Here is a 16,792-nt window from a genome sequence, read left to right on the forward strand (position 1 = left end):
CTGGGGACAACTGCAAAGGTAAATATGCCAGAATCCTTGTTTTTGAAGCTTTCTGTCAAATGGATGAGGAGAAAACGAAAGAGATCACATTGTCAATGGGTAAGTGACATAGAAGAGTGCAATGGGAACACATCACATTCCCATCAGGGACATTCTCCAACCCAAGTTAGTTTCAGGAAAGAGATCAGTTCACTTACAGTCAGGAAACAACAGATGCTGGAGAGGATGTAGAGAAATAGGAACACTTTTACATTGTTGGTGGGAGTGTAAATTAGTTGAACCATTGTGCATGACAGTATGGTGATTCCTTAAGGATCTAGAACCAGAAATACCATTTGACCCAGCAATCCCATTACTGAGTATATACCCAAAGGATTATAAATCATTCTACTATAAAGACATATATGCACATGTATGTTTATTGCAGCACTATTTAAAATAGCAAAGACTTGGAACCAACCCAAATGCCCATCAATGATAGACTGGATAAAGAAAATGGGGGCACATATACACCATGGAATACTATGCAGCCATAAAAAAGAATGAGTTCATGTCTTTGCAGGGTCATGGATGAAGCTGGAAACCATCATTCTCAGCAAACTAACACAGGAACAGAAAACCAAACAATGAGAACACGTGGCCACAGGGAGGGGAACATCACACACACTATCTGGGGATGGGGGGGAACTCCTGGACTCAAGTCGTCCGCCTGCCTCACCCTCTCAAAGTGCTGAGATTACAGGAGTGAGCCACCACACCCAGCCAATCATCACTTTTTCACTGATGCATTAAAGGGGAGGGAGAGCATCAGGACAAATACCTAATGCATGCAGGGCTTAAAACCTAGATGATGGGTTGTTGTGTGCAGCAAACCACCATGGCACATGTATACCTATGTAACAAACCTGTAACGTTCTGCACATATATCCCAGAACTTAAAGTATAATAAACAAAAATAATTTAAAAAAAAAAAAATTAGTTCACTTAACTTACCAGAGTCATCAATTTGAACTCTGAAATTGAAGCCACCACATTTCGCATGTCAAGGTGGGTGGATCACTTGAGCCCAAGAGTTCAAGACCAGCCTGGGCAACATTGCAAAACCCCATCTCTACAAAAAAATACAAAAATTAGATGGGCGTGGTGGCATGTGCCTGTAGTCCCAGCTACTCAGGAAGCTGAAGTAGGAGGATCACTTGAGCCCAAGAGTTCAAGACCAGCCTGGGCAATGCTGCAAAACCTCACCTCTACCAAAACTACAAAAATTAGCCAGGCATGGTGGCATGTGCCTGTAGTATCACCTACTCAGGAGGCTGAGATGGGAGGATCACTTGAGCCCAGGGAGGTCGGGGCTGCAGTGAACCAAGATCACGCCACTACACTCCAGCCTTGGTGACAGAGCAAGACCCTGTCTCAAAAAAAAAAAAAAAAAAAAAAGCCACCACAAGGTGTTTCTCTTTTATTCATACCCATTTGCTGCACTAAGGCTACAGATTCTTTCTAAAGACCCCAGTGCATGTTGGAAATCTTTCAAAGAAATTAGATCCTTTTGTTTCTCTGAGATTTTGCCACCAGTCCAAACCAAAAGAGCCAAATGGAGCGGCTGGCACATCCATTGACTACTCACTGCCAACTCCCTTCCCTCAGAACACAATGCTCTTCTATTTCGAAGAAGCCCTCGTAGCAACTTGTTCCACGTCAATCAATGGCTGAATTAAAAAAGGACGTCAATTTCAACTCTCTCAGGTCCAATTCCAAACACAAGACCAACTTCTCCTCCACTAAAAATAGGATATAACAACTCACAAAAAAACAGTTTTTTAATAACTTACCTCAAATTCTTCCCAAAAGCCTTGTTTGACTTTATCTGTGGTCTCAGCTAATTTGCTTAGTTCTCGAACTCTGCTTTCTATTTCAGCAGCATTTATACGAGTCGTGTTAAGGGGCTGATCGAGTACGGCAGTTGATGTAAAATAAAGAAAATATTACAGAAAAGGTGGTTAATGCAAAAATAAACAAAAAACAAAAAACACTTCTATGTTGATACTCATAAAGGCACGGACAGAGAGTTCGTAGGACCCTGTAATTCACAATAAAGGTTTTCAAATAGTTTCACCACCTTTTCTGTTCAGCCAGAAAATGTGTCTGTCTTCAGTCTCCACATGCACTTTATTTTGCTGATATAAATTCAAGTCTATTTTTCCTTTTTTTTTTTTTTTTTTTGAGACGGAGTATTGCTCTGTCGCCCAGGCTAGAGTGCAGTGGCGCGATCTTGGCTCACTGCAAACTCCGTCTCCCAGGTTCACGCCATTCACCTGCCTCAGCCTCCCGAGTAGCTGGGACTACAGGTGCCCACCACCACGCCCAGCTAATTTTTTGTATTTTCGGTAGAGACGGGGTTTCACCGTGTTAACCAGGATGGTCTCAATCTCCTGACCTTGTGATCCGCCAGCCTTGGCCTCCCAAAGTGCTGGGATTACAGGCGTGAGACACCATGCCCGGCCAAGTCTATTTTTCCTTATGAATAGACTGCAACATTATTTAGAGAGATTATATCATTTTCCACTATCATAAAGGTGAACTTTGAAATAGCAACAATGCCAAAGTGAATAAGTGAGGTTACCTAAAGGTAACCAGAAGTGGATCTATAATGAAAATTTTCTTTAAAACTGTGTACGGCCTTAGGCCAGGCACAGTGGCTCACGCCTATAATCCCAGCAGTTTGAGAGGCTGAGGCGGGCAGATCACTTGAGGTCAGGAGTTCAAGACCAGCCTGGCTACATGGTGAAACCCCATCTCTACTAAAAACACAAAACTTAGCTGGGTGTAGTGGCACCACCTGTAATCCCAGCTACTCAGGAGACTGAGGCAGGAGAAGCTCTTGGAGCCGGGACACAGAGGTTGCAGTGAGCCAAGAACACGCCACTACATTCCAGCCTGGCTGACAGAGCAAAACTCTGTCTCAAAACAAAACAAAAAACAAAAAACCTCTGTAAGGCCTTTCACAGATAAATATGGGAATAATATAAATCTGGAATATGTTTCCAAGTACTATAGGAGGCAGTCAGTGAGTGGAGTAATAATAAGAAAAGATTTAGGGCTGGGTGTGGTGGCTCACGCCTATAATCCCAAAACTTTGGGAGGCTGAGGCAGGCGGATCACCTAAGATCGAGAATTCGAGACCAGCCTGGCCAACATTGTGAAACCCCATCTCTATTAAAAATACAAAAATTAGCCAGGCATGGTGGCAGGCACCTGTAGTCCCAGCTAATCAGGAGCCTGAGACAGGAGAATCACTTGAACCCAGGAAGTAGAGGTTGCAGTGAGCCGAGATTGCACCACTACACTCCAGACTGGGTGACAGAGTAAGACTGTCTCAAAAAAAAAAAGATTTGATGAGTTGAAGCTGGGATGGGTACACAGAGGCTGATGACACTATTCTGTCTACCTCTGTATGTTTGCAAAATTCTCTATTAGGACTTTTTTAAGGTTTTTTTTTTTTGAGACAGAGTTTTGCTCTTGTTGCCCAGGCTAGAGTACAATGGCGCAGTCTCAGCTCACCACAACCTCCACCTCCCAGGTTCAAGCGATTCTCCTGCCTCAGCCTTCCCAAGTAGCTGGGATCATAGGCATGCACCACCAAGCCTGGCTAATTTTGTATTTTTAGTAGAGATGGGGTTTCTCTGTGTGGGTCAGGCTGGTCTTGAACTCCCAAACTCAGGTGATCCACCCACCTCGGCCTCCCAAAGTGCTGGGATTACAGGCGTGAGCCACCGCGCTCGGCTTTTTTAAGTTTTTAAGGAGAAAGCTTGAGCTTTCCAATCCGCTCACCTGCTTGAGTTGTAGTACTGTACCCAATGTTTCCACCATAGGATTCTTCTTGTAATGTTCCACAAGATCTGTCAAAGAATCAAACCGTTCTCCTCCGCCAACGTCATATTTCAGTTCCTTTCAAAATAAACAGATGATGTTTATTATTTGTTACCTTTATCTTACATTGGTGTTTTCAAGCACTCTCATATTCACTACAGCATTATTCACAATAGCTAGTATATGGAGAAAACTTAAATGTCCATCAAAAGATAGATAATAGGCTGGGTGCAGTGGCTCACGCCTAAATTCCAGCACTTTGGGAGGCCAAGACAGGCGGATCACTTGAAGTCAGGAGTTCGAGACCAGTCTGGCCAACATGGTGAAATCCTGTACCCACTAAAAATACAAAAATTAGCCAGGCTTGGTGGTGGATGCCTGTAATCCCTGCTACTCAGGACGGTGAGGCACAAGAATCACTTGAGCCCAAGAGGCAGAGGTTGCAGTGAGCCAACTGCACTTTAGCCTGGGTGACAGAGGGAGACTCTGTCTCAAAAAAAAAGATAAATAATAAAAATGTGGTGTGTGTATACAAATATACTAAAAGCGTAAATATACTCAGTATACTCAAGTATAATAATATAGTAAATATGCTAATATACTAATATACTAACCATACTAATACATTAAGTATAATAAAAGCATATATGACCTTGACTAAGTGAGCAAAGAAAATCTGCCTTTGGATCAGGCACAGTAGTTCACATCTGTAATCCTAACACTTTGGGAGGTTGAAGCAGGCAAGCCTCTTGAGCCCTAGTTCAAGACCACCCTGGGCAATGTGGCGAAACACCATCTCTACAAAAAATACAAACACTAGCTGGGCATGGTGGCACACACCTGTAGTCCCAGCTACTCAAGAGGGTGAGTGAAGGAAGATCAACTGAGCCCAGGGAGGTTGAGGCTGCAGTGAGCCATGACAGAGCAAGATCCAGTCTCAAATGAATAAATAAATAAATATTTAAAAATAAATAAATAAACAGAAGGCTAGGCACAGTGGCTCACGCCTGTAATCCCAGCACTTTGGGAGGCCAAGGCGAGTGGATCACGAGGTCAAGAGATTGAGACTATCCTGGCCAACATGGTGAAACCCCATCTCTACTAAAAAAAATACAAAAAATTAGCCGGGCATGGTGGCAGCCCCCTGTAATCCCAGCTACTTGGGATTACAGAAGAAGAATCACTTGAACCCAAGAGGCGGAGGTTGCAGTGAGCCGAGATCACGCCATTGCACTCCAGCCTGGGCAAAAAGAGCAAAACTGGCAAAAAAAAAACAGAAAGACAATCTGACTTTGAATGTAACGGTGTTTGTCTTCTTCCAGCAGAAAAATCACTCAAAGATTTGGGTCACCAGACCCAATGTGGTGAAACTCCATCTCTAGGTGACAGGGCAAGACTCTGTCTAAAAAACATAAATTAATTAATTAATTAGAATAAAATAATTAATTAATTAATTAATTTTTTAAAAAAGACAATCTGACTTTGAATGTAATGGTGTCTGTCTTTTTCCAGCAGAAAAATCACCCAAAGACAACATCTTGCCAGGCCCATAGTTCAACTGGAGATTTACCTGACAGCGAATCATAACATGGGTCACTTTAGACTTGCCGTCATTGCTCTCCCCTTTGTCATCACCAGTGCGCACAGAGAGAACAAAATCTCCAGGGTGGCTCTGGCTCTCTCGTACAAGAAAACTACCATGTTTTCCTTTTTCAGTTAATAATTTCTCTGCTTCTTTCCCAGAGAGGTGTCCATGAAACCACCTAAAGTTTTTAAAAAATAAAAAAGAATTTAGCTCTACTATGGGTGCATGTTGTTCTTTCACAAAACTACTACATACAGTCAGCTCTCCTAAACACAATTAAAAAACAGACACATTCCTCCAAGGGATTGATCAATCCCACCTGAGACAGAAAATTTGCATCCCATGCGGGCAGGAAAAACCGCAAAGATGGTAAGAATGACCACTAAACTTCTTAATTGAGCCCAGTCGTTTAGAGACAAATGCCCCCAATCTTTCCTGGTTTTTTTTAATCCCTCCTCTTTTAAAAATGCAATTTGCCATTCATCCACTGCCCAATCTTAAAAGGAACAACTATTTAATTATAGCCATTTAAATAAGTTACAGGCCAGGTATAGTGGCTAATGCCTGTAATCCCAACACTTTGGAAGGCCAAGGCAGGAAGATCACTCGAGGTCAGGAGTTCAAGACCAGTCTGGGAAACACAGTGAAATCTATCTTTACAAAACAATTAAAAATTAGCATGGTGGCATCTGCCTGTAATTCCAGCTACAATATGAGGCCGAGGCAGGAGGATCACTTGAGTCCAGGAGGTTGAGACTGCAGTGAGCTATGATCATGCCACCACACTCTAGCTTGGGTGACAGAGCAAGACCCTGTCTCAAAAATAAATAAAGTTGGCCAGACACGGTGGCTCACGCCTGTAATCCCAACACTTTGGGAGACTGAAGCAGGTGGATCACCTGAGGTCAAGAGTTCGAGACCAGCCTGACCAACATGGTGAAACCCTGTCTCTGCTAAAAATAAAAAATTAGCCGGGCGTGGTGGCGAGTGCCTGTAATCCCAGCTACTCAGGAGGCTGAGGCAGGAGAATCACTTGAACCCAGGAGGTGGAGGTTGCAGTGAGCCGAGATCGCACCACTGCACTCCAGCCTGGGTGACAAGAGCGAAACTCTATCTCAAAATAAGTAAATAAATAAATAATTTAAAAAATAAAGTCGTAATAAAAAGTTGTAATAGAGACAGGCGCGGTGGCTCATGCCTATAATCCCAGCACTTTGAGAGGCCGAGGTGGGCAGATCACCTGAGGTCAGGAGTTCGAGACCAGCCTGACAAACAGGACAAAACCCTGTCTCTACTAACAATACAAAAAATAACTGGGCATGGTGGCACATGCCTGTAGTCCCAGCTACTTGGGAGGCTGAGGCAAGAGAATTATTTGAATCTGGGAGGCGGAAGTTGTAGTGAGCCAAGATCACGCCACTTGACTCCAGCCTGGGTGACAGAGTGAGACTCCATCTCAAAGAAAGAAAGAAAAAGTTGTAATAGAGACAGAAAATCATTTTGAATGTTTGTCCTTGCTTTGGCATGTAAACACTCAATTAAAAAGGATCTTCATTATAAATTAATTCAAACATTTCAACCTTTTCCATATATACAACCTATAATTCAACAGCCTCCAGTGTCTTTGGACTATATCCTGAGTGATCATCTCAAACTGTGTAATGCACATAAGACTTGGAGTAAAAATGAGGGATTTTGCTAAAAATATGAATTCCCAGGCTCCACAGCCAGCAATATCAATACACTTAAGTCTGAATGAGGCGCAGGAATCTGCATTTAAACCAGCACATCAGACAGTCCTGATGCAGGCATCCAAGGCCATCCAAGGACAGACTTTGAGACAATACTGCTCCATGTTACTATGGGAAGCATTTTAACCTAGTTCTATTAATAAAGTGGCTTTTCCCCTCAGGATCTTGGTCAGAAAGCAAGCACTATCATGGCAGGTGGTGTTAATGGCTCATCATCAAACGAATAAACTTTGAGTTATTTTTCATCCACACTCAACTGAAAACAGTAAAATTTAGAAATAAACTGTACAGAGTTGGCTGACAGTCTTTTGCCTGAAGCTATAGTGGTAGCTAGAGAAACAAATTATCAGCACATAATAGCACTGACATAAAGGTATAAGCTAATAAAATCATACCTGAAGACACAAAATATACAAACTAAGAGATCCTGAATTTGCACCAAGTCAGAGAGGAGACTGGGAGTGTACAAAACAAATACAATCAATAAATAAGTCAAGCCCATGCTTTCATCAGGCTAGTTCCAATACAGGGGGACAGATCTTGAAAATAACACAATTCTCTCTAAGTAAGGTCACTCTCACATAATTGTGGAGATAACATTAAAAGAATTGATGAAAAAGCTGACCCTCTGAGCTCTCTGCTTTTCCACTTCTGAGCTTAAACTGACATCTGTTGGTGGCACTGCTGAATAACTGGTCGAGAGCCACCATAGAAAACTGCTGCTATTTTGGTGTCTCCATTATCATTTGTTTTCTTCTAATAACTCTCAAAGATTATCCGCCAAAGTTCAATAAGTCTTAAAACTAATACATGTAACCAAGTATATGCAGGAATGCTATGCAATCCCCATAGGATGAGTGTAAGTAACACTGATTAAAACTTTTGCAAGAAAAAGGTACTCTGAAAATAATTTGATTCTATTAGTCTCACTTTAATAATTCTTTAAAGATTACAGCTCAAAAAACAGTCACAAGCCTTTGGAGTCAGAAAGTCATACACAGACCTCAGTCATGCATTTCTGACACATAGGGCACAAGGGAGCAGCAGACTTTGTGGTCACTAAAATGTTACTGACCTTTCAGAGGTAGGATCTGCACAGTTCAGAGGATATTTAAGCTCAATAACATCTCCATTCTTCTCTTTTAATTGCCCGTGATGTTCCATGTAATACTGGACCAACTCTGCCAAAGTGGCAAATTTCTCCCCTCCATACAGGTCATAGTAATCACCAGTGTTCTGAATCTTGATGTGGGTGACAGCTCCATTTCTTCTAAAATAGTCCATTGGAAAGGGAGGCAAGGGGACAAATAACGAGTTACACCAGTAAAATCAGATCTCATGTTCCACGTCAGACTTCATCTAAATGTTGAAAGAAACCCAAGAAACGAATTTACCCATTCCCTATAAGAAATATGATGGGTGAAATAACCACATAATCAACCAACTCAACACAAAGGTCTTTTTGTTTACCTTGCATATGTTTGCTCTTGTTGCCCAGGCTGGAGTGCAATGGCGTGATCTTGCCTCACTGCAACCTTCGCCTCCCAGGTTCAAGCAATTCTCCTGCCTCAGCCTCCTGAGAAGCTGGGATTACAGGAATGCGCCACCACGCTCGGCTAATTTTGTATTTTTAGTAGAGATGGGGCTTCTCCATTTTGGTCAGGCTGGTTTCAAATTCCTAACCTCAGGTGATCCACCCACCTCAGGTGATCCTCCCAAAGTGCTGGGATTACAGGCGTGAGCCACCACGCCCGACCTATCTGGTATATCTTCTATTTTGAAAGACTGGCCTATCGAATTGCATATATTAAGTAACAATAACTGAATAGCTACCAAAAACCATTTTGCTTTTTAATCATAAAAATGTATAAACAAATTGTGTTACATTACTATTCATACAATGGAATACTATGCATTGCAAAAATTGCTGTTACTATTCATGCAATGGGATACCATGCAGCAATTTGTTTTGTTTGTTTGTTTGCTTTTTTGTTTTTGAGACAGAGTCTCACTCTGTCGCCCAGGCTGGAGTACAGTGGCACAATCTCGGCTCACTGCAAGCTCCACGTCCCAGGTTCACGCCATTCTCCTGCTTCAGCCTCTCAAGTAGCTGGGACTACAGGTGCCCGCCACCATGCCAGGCTAATTTTTTTTGTATTTTTAGTAGAGACAGGGTTTCACCTGTTCGCCAGGATGGTATCCGTCTCCTGACCTCGTGATCTGCCCACCTCTGCCTCCCAAAGTGCTGGGATTACAGGCATGAGCCACCGTGCCGGGCTACTATGCAGCAATTAAAAAAAAAAAAAAAAAAAAAAAAGATAGCCAGGCACAGTGGCTCACGTCTGTAATCCCAGCATTTTGGGAGGCTGAGGTGAGAGGATCACCTGAGGTCAGGAGTTCGAGACCAGCCTGGCCAACAGGTGAAACCCCGTCCCTACTAAAAATACAAAAATTAGCCAGGCGTGGTGGTGGGCACCTATAATCCTACCTACTGGGGAGGCTGAGGCAGAATTGCTTTAACCTGGGAGGCAGAGGTTGCGGTGAGCCGAGATCACGCCACTGCACTCCAGCCTGGGCAACAAGAGTGAAACTCTGACTCAAAAAAAAATAAAAATAAAAATAAAAAGACACATGTAATTTTAAAGACACATGTAATGACACAGTTTTGAATATGAGGTAGTGTTATCCCAAAGCACAAAACAATATATGCAAAAGGTTACTACATTCATGGAGGCATTATGTATCATTTTAAAATACTGGACACAACTAAATCGCTACCTGCTGGTGACAGTATATAGAAGTTATGAAATATTCACATGATAGAATGCTATCCAGCTGATTAAAAAGATGAGAGAGATCACTAAAAGATTTAGGTAAGTGAAAAAAAATTACAAAGAAATATATTTAATGTTCTACTTGATGTGTAAAAATAAAAGGAAAATAGTAAGCCGGGCGCGGTGGCTCACGCCTGTAATCCCAGCACTTTGGGAGGCCGAGGCGGGCGGATCACAAGGTCAGGAGATCGAGACCACGGTGAAACCTCGTCTCTACTAAAAATACAAAAAATTAGCCGGGCGCGGTGGCGGGCACCTGTAGTCCCAGCTACTCAGGAGGCTGAGGCAGGAGAATGGCATGAACCCGGGAGGCGGAGCTTGGAGTGAGCTGAGATCGCGCCACTGCACTCCAGCCTGGGCGACAGAGCGAGACTCCGTCTCAAAAAAAAAAAAAAAAAAAAAAAAAAAAGAAAATAGTAATAAAAATATAAATTTGCTTATTTTTGTAAAAAGAAACATAGGGCTGGGCATGGTGGCTCATGCCTATAATCCCAGCACTTTGGGAGGCCGAGGCAGGCAGATCCCTTGAGGTCAAGAGTTTGAGATTAGCCTGAACAACATGGTGAAACCCCATCACTACTAAAAATACAAAAATTAGCTGGGCACGGTGGTGTAATCCCAACTACTTAGGTGGCTGCGTCATCAAAATCACTTGAACCCAGGAGGCGGAGGTTGCAGTGAGCTAAGATTGTGCCACTACACTCCGGTCTGGGCAACAGAGCAAGATTGTCTCAAAAAAAAAAAAAAAAAAGAAAGAAAGAAAAAGAATGAAAGAAACGGCCGGTCGCGGTGGCTCAAGCCTGTAATCCCAGCACTTTGGGAGGCCGAGACGGGCGGATCACGAGGTCAGGAGATCGAGACCATCCTGGCTAACACGATGAAACCCCGTCTCTACTAAAAAATACAAAAAACTAGCCGGGCGCGGTGGCGGGCGCCTGTAGTCCCAGCTACTCCGGAGGCTGAGGCAGGAGAATGGCGTAAACTCGGGAGGCGGAGCTTGCAGCGAGCTGAGATCCGGCCACTGCACTCCAGCCTGGGCGACAGAGCGAGACTCCATCTCAAAAAAAAAAAAAAAAGAATGAAAGAAACACATAAGAATAAACAAGAAATTAATAGAAATGGCTACCTACAGGATGGAGATAGTGTGGTACAAAGGAGTAGGAGTAAGAATGAGATTTCTCAGGCCAGGCGCGATAGCTCACGCCTGTTACCCCAGCACTTTGGGAGGCCAGGCAGGTGGATCACTTTAAGTCAGGAGGTCAGGACCAGCCTGGCCAACATGGTAAAACCTAGTCTCTACAAAAAAATACAAAAATTAACCGGGCATGGTGGCACACGCCTGTAATCCTAGCTACTCAGGAGGCAGAGGCAGGAGAACTGCTTGAACCCAGGAGGCTGAGGTTGCAGTGACCCAAGATTGTGGCCACTGCACTCCAGCCTAGGCGAAAGAGCGAGACTTTGTCTCAAAAAAAAAAAAAAAGTCAGGCATGGTAGCTCATGCCTGTAATTCCAGCACTTTGGGAGGCCAAGACAGGTGGATCACCTGAGGTCAGGAGTTTGAGACCAGCCTGGTCAACACGGTGAAACCCCATCTCTACTAAAAATACAAAAATTAGCTGGGCACGGTGGAACACACCTGTAATCCCAGCTACTCTGGAGGCTGAGGCAGGAGAATGGCTTGAACCCAGGAGGCAGAGGTTGCAGTGAGCTGAGATCATGCCATTGCACTTCAGCCTGGGCAATAAGAGTGAAACTCCTTCTCAAAAAAAAAAAAAAAAAAAAAAAAATTAGATCTTTATCAATCAGCATAGAGCTCAAAAAAAAATTTTAAGTTGCAAAATGATACATACATTATAAATCCATGTATGTGAATTTTTAAAACACAAAAACCAACTTTGTATTGTTCATACACAGTACAAATGCAGTACAACTATAAAAATATGTTCAGGAAGAATATATGCCAACCTCTTGGTGGTTTCCTCTGGGCAAAGAGGGAGGGAAACGAGCCTGGGCAGGGGAACAAAGGGGACCACAACTTCCTCAGTCATGTTTTACTTGTTGATAAAGGAAAGTGAGCTGAAGAAACTCTTAACAAGTATTTTTCTTGTTAAGAAATCAACAGTCTGAGTGTGGTGGCTCATGTCTGTAATCCCAACATTTGGGAGGCTGAGGCAGGAGGATCACTTGAGGCTAAGAGTTAAAGATCAGCCTTGGTAATACAGTGAGACCTCATCTCTACAAAAAATATTTTTGAAAAGTGCTGAGCATGGTGGCACAAGCCTGGAGTCCCAGATACCCAGGAGGCTGAGGCAGGAGGATCACTTGAGCCCAGGAGTTCAAGGCTGCTGTAAGCTGTGATCGCACCACTGCACTCCAGCCTGGACAAGAGAGCAAGAGCTTGTCTCAAAAAAAGAAGGCCAGGCATGGTGGCTCACACCTGTAATCCTAACACTTTGGGAGGCTGAGGCAGAAGGATTGCGTGAGGCCAGGAGTTCAAGGCCAACCTGGCCAACATTGGAAGATCCCACCTCTATAAAAAAAAATTGAAAAGAAATAAAATTTTTAAATAAATCAACAGGAAGGAAAAGAAAAATGCAGAAACCAGGTTCAAGATGCATGGAACAAGGCTTAAGCACTGGAGGGCTTAAGAACTTCTATGACCTGCTCCAACTCACCTTCCATGAGGTCTCAGGGGGAGAAGAAGGGCCCTTCTTATTCCCCTTCTGCTAAATGTCCAGGAGGCCACTCCGTAAACCCTGAAGGCAGCCCAGGGCTCAGGGAAGGCCGTCAAGCTGGAAATGCAGGCAGCAAGCTGTCCAAGCATGGTTTTATTTTTTTTTTTTTTTTTGAGACGGAGTCTGGCTCTGTCGCCCGGGCTAGAGTGCAGTGGCCGGATCTCAGCTCACTGCAAGCTCCGCCCCCCGGGTTTACGCCATTCTCCTGCCTCAGCCTCCCGAGTAGCTAGGACTACAGGCGCCCGCCGCCTCGCCCGGCTAGTTTTTTTTGTATTTTTTAGTAGAGACGGGGTTTCACCGTGTTCGCCAGGATGGTCTCGATCTCCTGACCTCGTGATCCGCCCGTCTCGGCCTCCCAAAGTGCTGGGATTACAGGCTTGAGCCACCGCGCCCGGCCCAAGCATGGTTTTACCACCTCCTAACCTGGAAAACACTCTCAGGATTCTCTCTCTTCATTCCAACTTACCTAACGGAAAGTGTGAAGTCTCCAGGGTTACTTTTACTAGGCCTTGCCAAAAAACTGCCATCAACTCCTCTTGTCAACAGTAGGTTTTCCGCCTCCACACCAGTGATATTTGGGTGAAACCATCTTAAAAAGAGAGAGAGAGTAAGTAATAAAAAAAAAAAAAAAAAAAAAAAAAACACTGTCAGCACTACTTTCCACAACAACACAGCTAAGATGCATTATGAGCAGAGTAGTTTTAGAAAATACAAATCAAGACCTTCCCTGTCCCTTCCCCCTCTTCTCCTTAGTCAATGCCTCCTCATTGCCTTTCCTTTGGTAGAGACCTAGGATTCAGTAGGCGGGGCTGGGGATACGATCAGAGGGACTGGGACTAGGGTATTAAGACTGTGCACTGAGGCCGGGCGCGGTGGCTCAAGCCTGTAATCCCAGCACTTTGGGAGGCCGAGACGGGCGGATCACGAGGTCAGGAGATCGAGACCATCCTGGCTAACACGGTGAAACCCCGTCTCTACTAAAAAATACAAAAAACTAGCCGGGCGAGGTGGCGGGCGCCTGTAGTCCCAGCTACTCAGGAGGCTGAGACAGGAGAATGGCCCAAACCCGGGAGGCGGAGCTTGCAGTGAGCTGAGATCCGGCCACTGCACTCCAGCCTGGGCGACAGAGCAAGACTCCGTCTCAAAAAAAAAAAGACTGTGCACTGATGGGGCCAGGCCCAAGAAAACAGACCATGTGGTCGCAAGACTGAGCACATGGAATAAATATCCATAAACTAGAGGCAGGGCACAGTGGCTCACGCCTGTAATCTCAACATGTTGGGAGGCCGAAGCAGGTGGATCACCTGAGGTTGGGAGTTTGGAAGCAGCCTGACCAACATGGAGAAACCTGTCTCTAGTAAAAATACAAAATTAGCTGGGCGTGGTGGTGCATGCCTGTAACCCCAGCTACTTCAGAGGCTAAGGCAGGAGAATCGCTTGAACCCAAGAGGTGGAGGTTGCAGTGAGCCAAGATTGCACCACTGCACTCCAGCCTGGGCAACAAGAGCGAAACTCTATCTCAAAAAAAAAAAAAAAAAAAAAAAGAATAAATAAACTACTTAATAAATAAGTTACCATGTTAAGGATAGCAAGCCAGGTTTCTCACTGTTGGGAAGGGAGACACATATATGAGAAGGGAGAAAGCCAGAATAAATTCCATGATGTTAGACTGTAATTGGAGGTATTAGTGCAAACTCTAATTTTTAATATATATATATGTAAAGACAGATATGTAGATACAGAAATATATATGTATTTATATATGTATGTATGATTTATATATGTATGTATAAATATATATGTATTTAAATATATATGTATGATTCTGAATGGGAGCAGTGGCTCACGCCTATAATCCCAGCACTTTGGGAAGCCAAGGTGGGCAGATCACTTGAGGTCAGGAGCTGGAGACCATCCTGGCCAACATGGTGAAACCCCATCTCTACTAAAAATACAAAAATTAGCCGGGCGTGGTGGTGGGCACCTGTAATCCCAGCTACTCAGGAGGCTGAGACAGGAGAATTGCTTGAACCCAGGAGGCAGAGGTTGCAGTGAGCCATGATTGTGCCACTGCACTCCAGCCTGGGTGACAGAGCAAGAGTCCATCTCAAAATAATAATAATAATAAAGAAATATAGTCCGGGCACGGTGGCTCACTCCAGTAATTCCAGCACTTTGGGAGGCTGAGGCAGGTGGATCACAAGGTCAGGAGATCGAGACCATCCTGGCTAACAAGGGGAAACCCAGTCTCTACTAAAAATACAAAAAATTAGCTGGGCGTGTAGTCCCAGCTACTCGGGAGGCTAAGGTAGGAGAATGGTGTGAATCCGGGAGGTGGAGCTTGCAGTGAGCCGAGATTGCGCCACTGCACTCCAGCCTGGGCGACAGAGATTCCATCTCAAAAAAAAAAGAAATATATGCTTTGGTGTATGTGTACATGTTTTTATGATTACACACACACACACACACACACACACACACACACAATTTCCTAGGTCTCTTCTGAAAGGGTTTGGAAGTAATGACACTCCAGTAGCAATCACACCTAACACCTCTATCTTGGTTTCTACATATTGGGTTTTTCATTCTCCAATGAAAGGAACTGGCCTCTTTGAAGAAATGGCTGATCCCAGGGTTGGGGCAGTAAAAGTAAGAAGATGAAATTGGAACATCCTATTGTGGGCCAGTAAGAAAGAGTTCCAACAAGGAGCTATGAAAAGGACACAAGAGACAAATTGCAGGATCCTCCACTGGCCAAAGAAGGGACAATTTGTACCTCAAAATAAGCAATGACAGTAACAGATTATAACCCATGGAATAAAATAGTAAATAGTTCATTCTCTTGGTTTCCTATTTTTTTAACTAATTGTTTGCTTAAAAATTGAAACATGGAGGCTGGGTGCGGTGTCTCACGCCTGTAATCCCAGAATTTTGGGAGGCCGAGGTGGGCAGATCACTTGAGGTCAGGAGTTCAAGACCAGCCTGACCAACATGGTGAAACCCCATCTCTACTAAAAATACAAAACTTAGCCGGGCGTGGTGGCACGCATCTGTAATCCCACCTACTCAGGAAGCTGAGGCAAGAGAATCACTTGAACCCAGGGAGCTGAAGTTGCAGTAAGCTGAGATCATGCCACTACACTCCAGCCTGGGTGACAGAGTGAAGACCTTGCCTCAAAAAAGAAAAAAAAAAAAAGTGGAAGTACCATATGATCCAAGAAAAAAAAAAAAAATGGAAGTACCGTATAATCCAGAAATTCCACTTCCAGGTATATACTCAAAGTAATTGAAAACAGGGATTCAAATTGGTATATTTCTATAACTCATATTCATAGCAGCATTATTTGCAAAAGCCAAAAGGTGAAAGGAAACAGCATATATAGATGGATGAATAGATAAACATTCTACAGCGTATATAGATGGAAGAATAGATAAACATTCTAAGTGAACTAAGCCAGTGACTAAAGGACAATGTTATAGTTCGAATGCCTGTCCCCTCAGGTTGAAACTTAATCCTCAGCCAGGCACAGTGGTTCATGCCTATAATCCCAACACTTTGCGGGGCTGAGATGGGAAGATCGCTTGAGCCCAGGAGTTCAAGACCAGCCCGGGCAACATAGTGAAACCCCATCTCTACAAAAATTGCAAAAATTAGGGCCAGGTGCAGTGGCTCACACCTGTAATCCTAGCATGTTGGGAGGCCAAGGCAGGTGGTTCACTCGAGCCCAGGAGTTCAAGACCAGCTTGGGCAACATGGTGAAACCCAGTCTCTACAAAAAATATAAAAATTAGTCAGGAATGGTGGTGTATGCCTATAGTCCCAGCTACTAAGGAGGCTGAGGTGGGAGGATCACCTGAGCCCAGGAGGTCAAGGTTGCAGTGAGCCAAGATCATACCACTACACTCCAAGCCAGGCAACAGAATAAGACCCTGTCTCAAAAAAAAAAAAAAAAGGCCAGGCACGGTGGCTCACGCCTGTAATCCCAACAGTTTGGGAGGCTGAGGCGGGCAGATCAT

At 44.0% G+C, this 16,792-nt stretch overlaps 1 protein-coding gene across 1 annotated transcript in view; it reads right to left on the reverse strand.

The window, feature by feature from the left end:
- The window catches only part of LOC105493385 (protein tyrosine phosphatase non-receptor type 11), a 101,537-nt gene that overhangs the window by 58,485 nt on the left and 26,260 nt on the right, over positions 1–16,792 (reverse strand). Inside the window, exons 2-6 of the mRNA XM_011760975.3 lie at positions 13,242–13,364; positions 8,282–8,476; positions 5,441–5,633; positions 3,832–3,948; positions 1,833–1,946 (exon numbers count right to left, since the gene is read on the reverse strand). Coding sequence (XP_011759277.1) covers positions 1,833–1,946; positions 3,832–3,948; positions 5,441–5,633; positions 8,282–8,476; positions 13,242–13,364 — 742 coding nt within the window. The remainder of the gene's footprint in view (positions 1–1,832; positions 1,947–3,831; positions 3,949–5,440; positions 5,634–8,281; positions 8,477–13,241; positions 13,365–16,792) is intronic.

This window comes from Macaca nemestrina, chromosome 10, assembly GCF_043159975.1.
Source record: "Macaca nemestrina isolate mMacNem1 chromosome 10, mMacNem.hap1, whole genome shotgun sequence".
Lineage (NCBI taxonomy): Eukaryota > Metazoa > Chordata > Mammalia > Primates > Cercopithecidae > Macaca > Macaca nemestrina.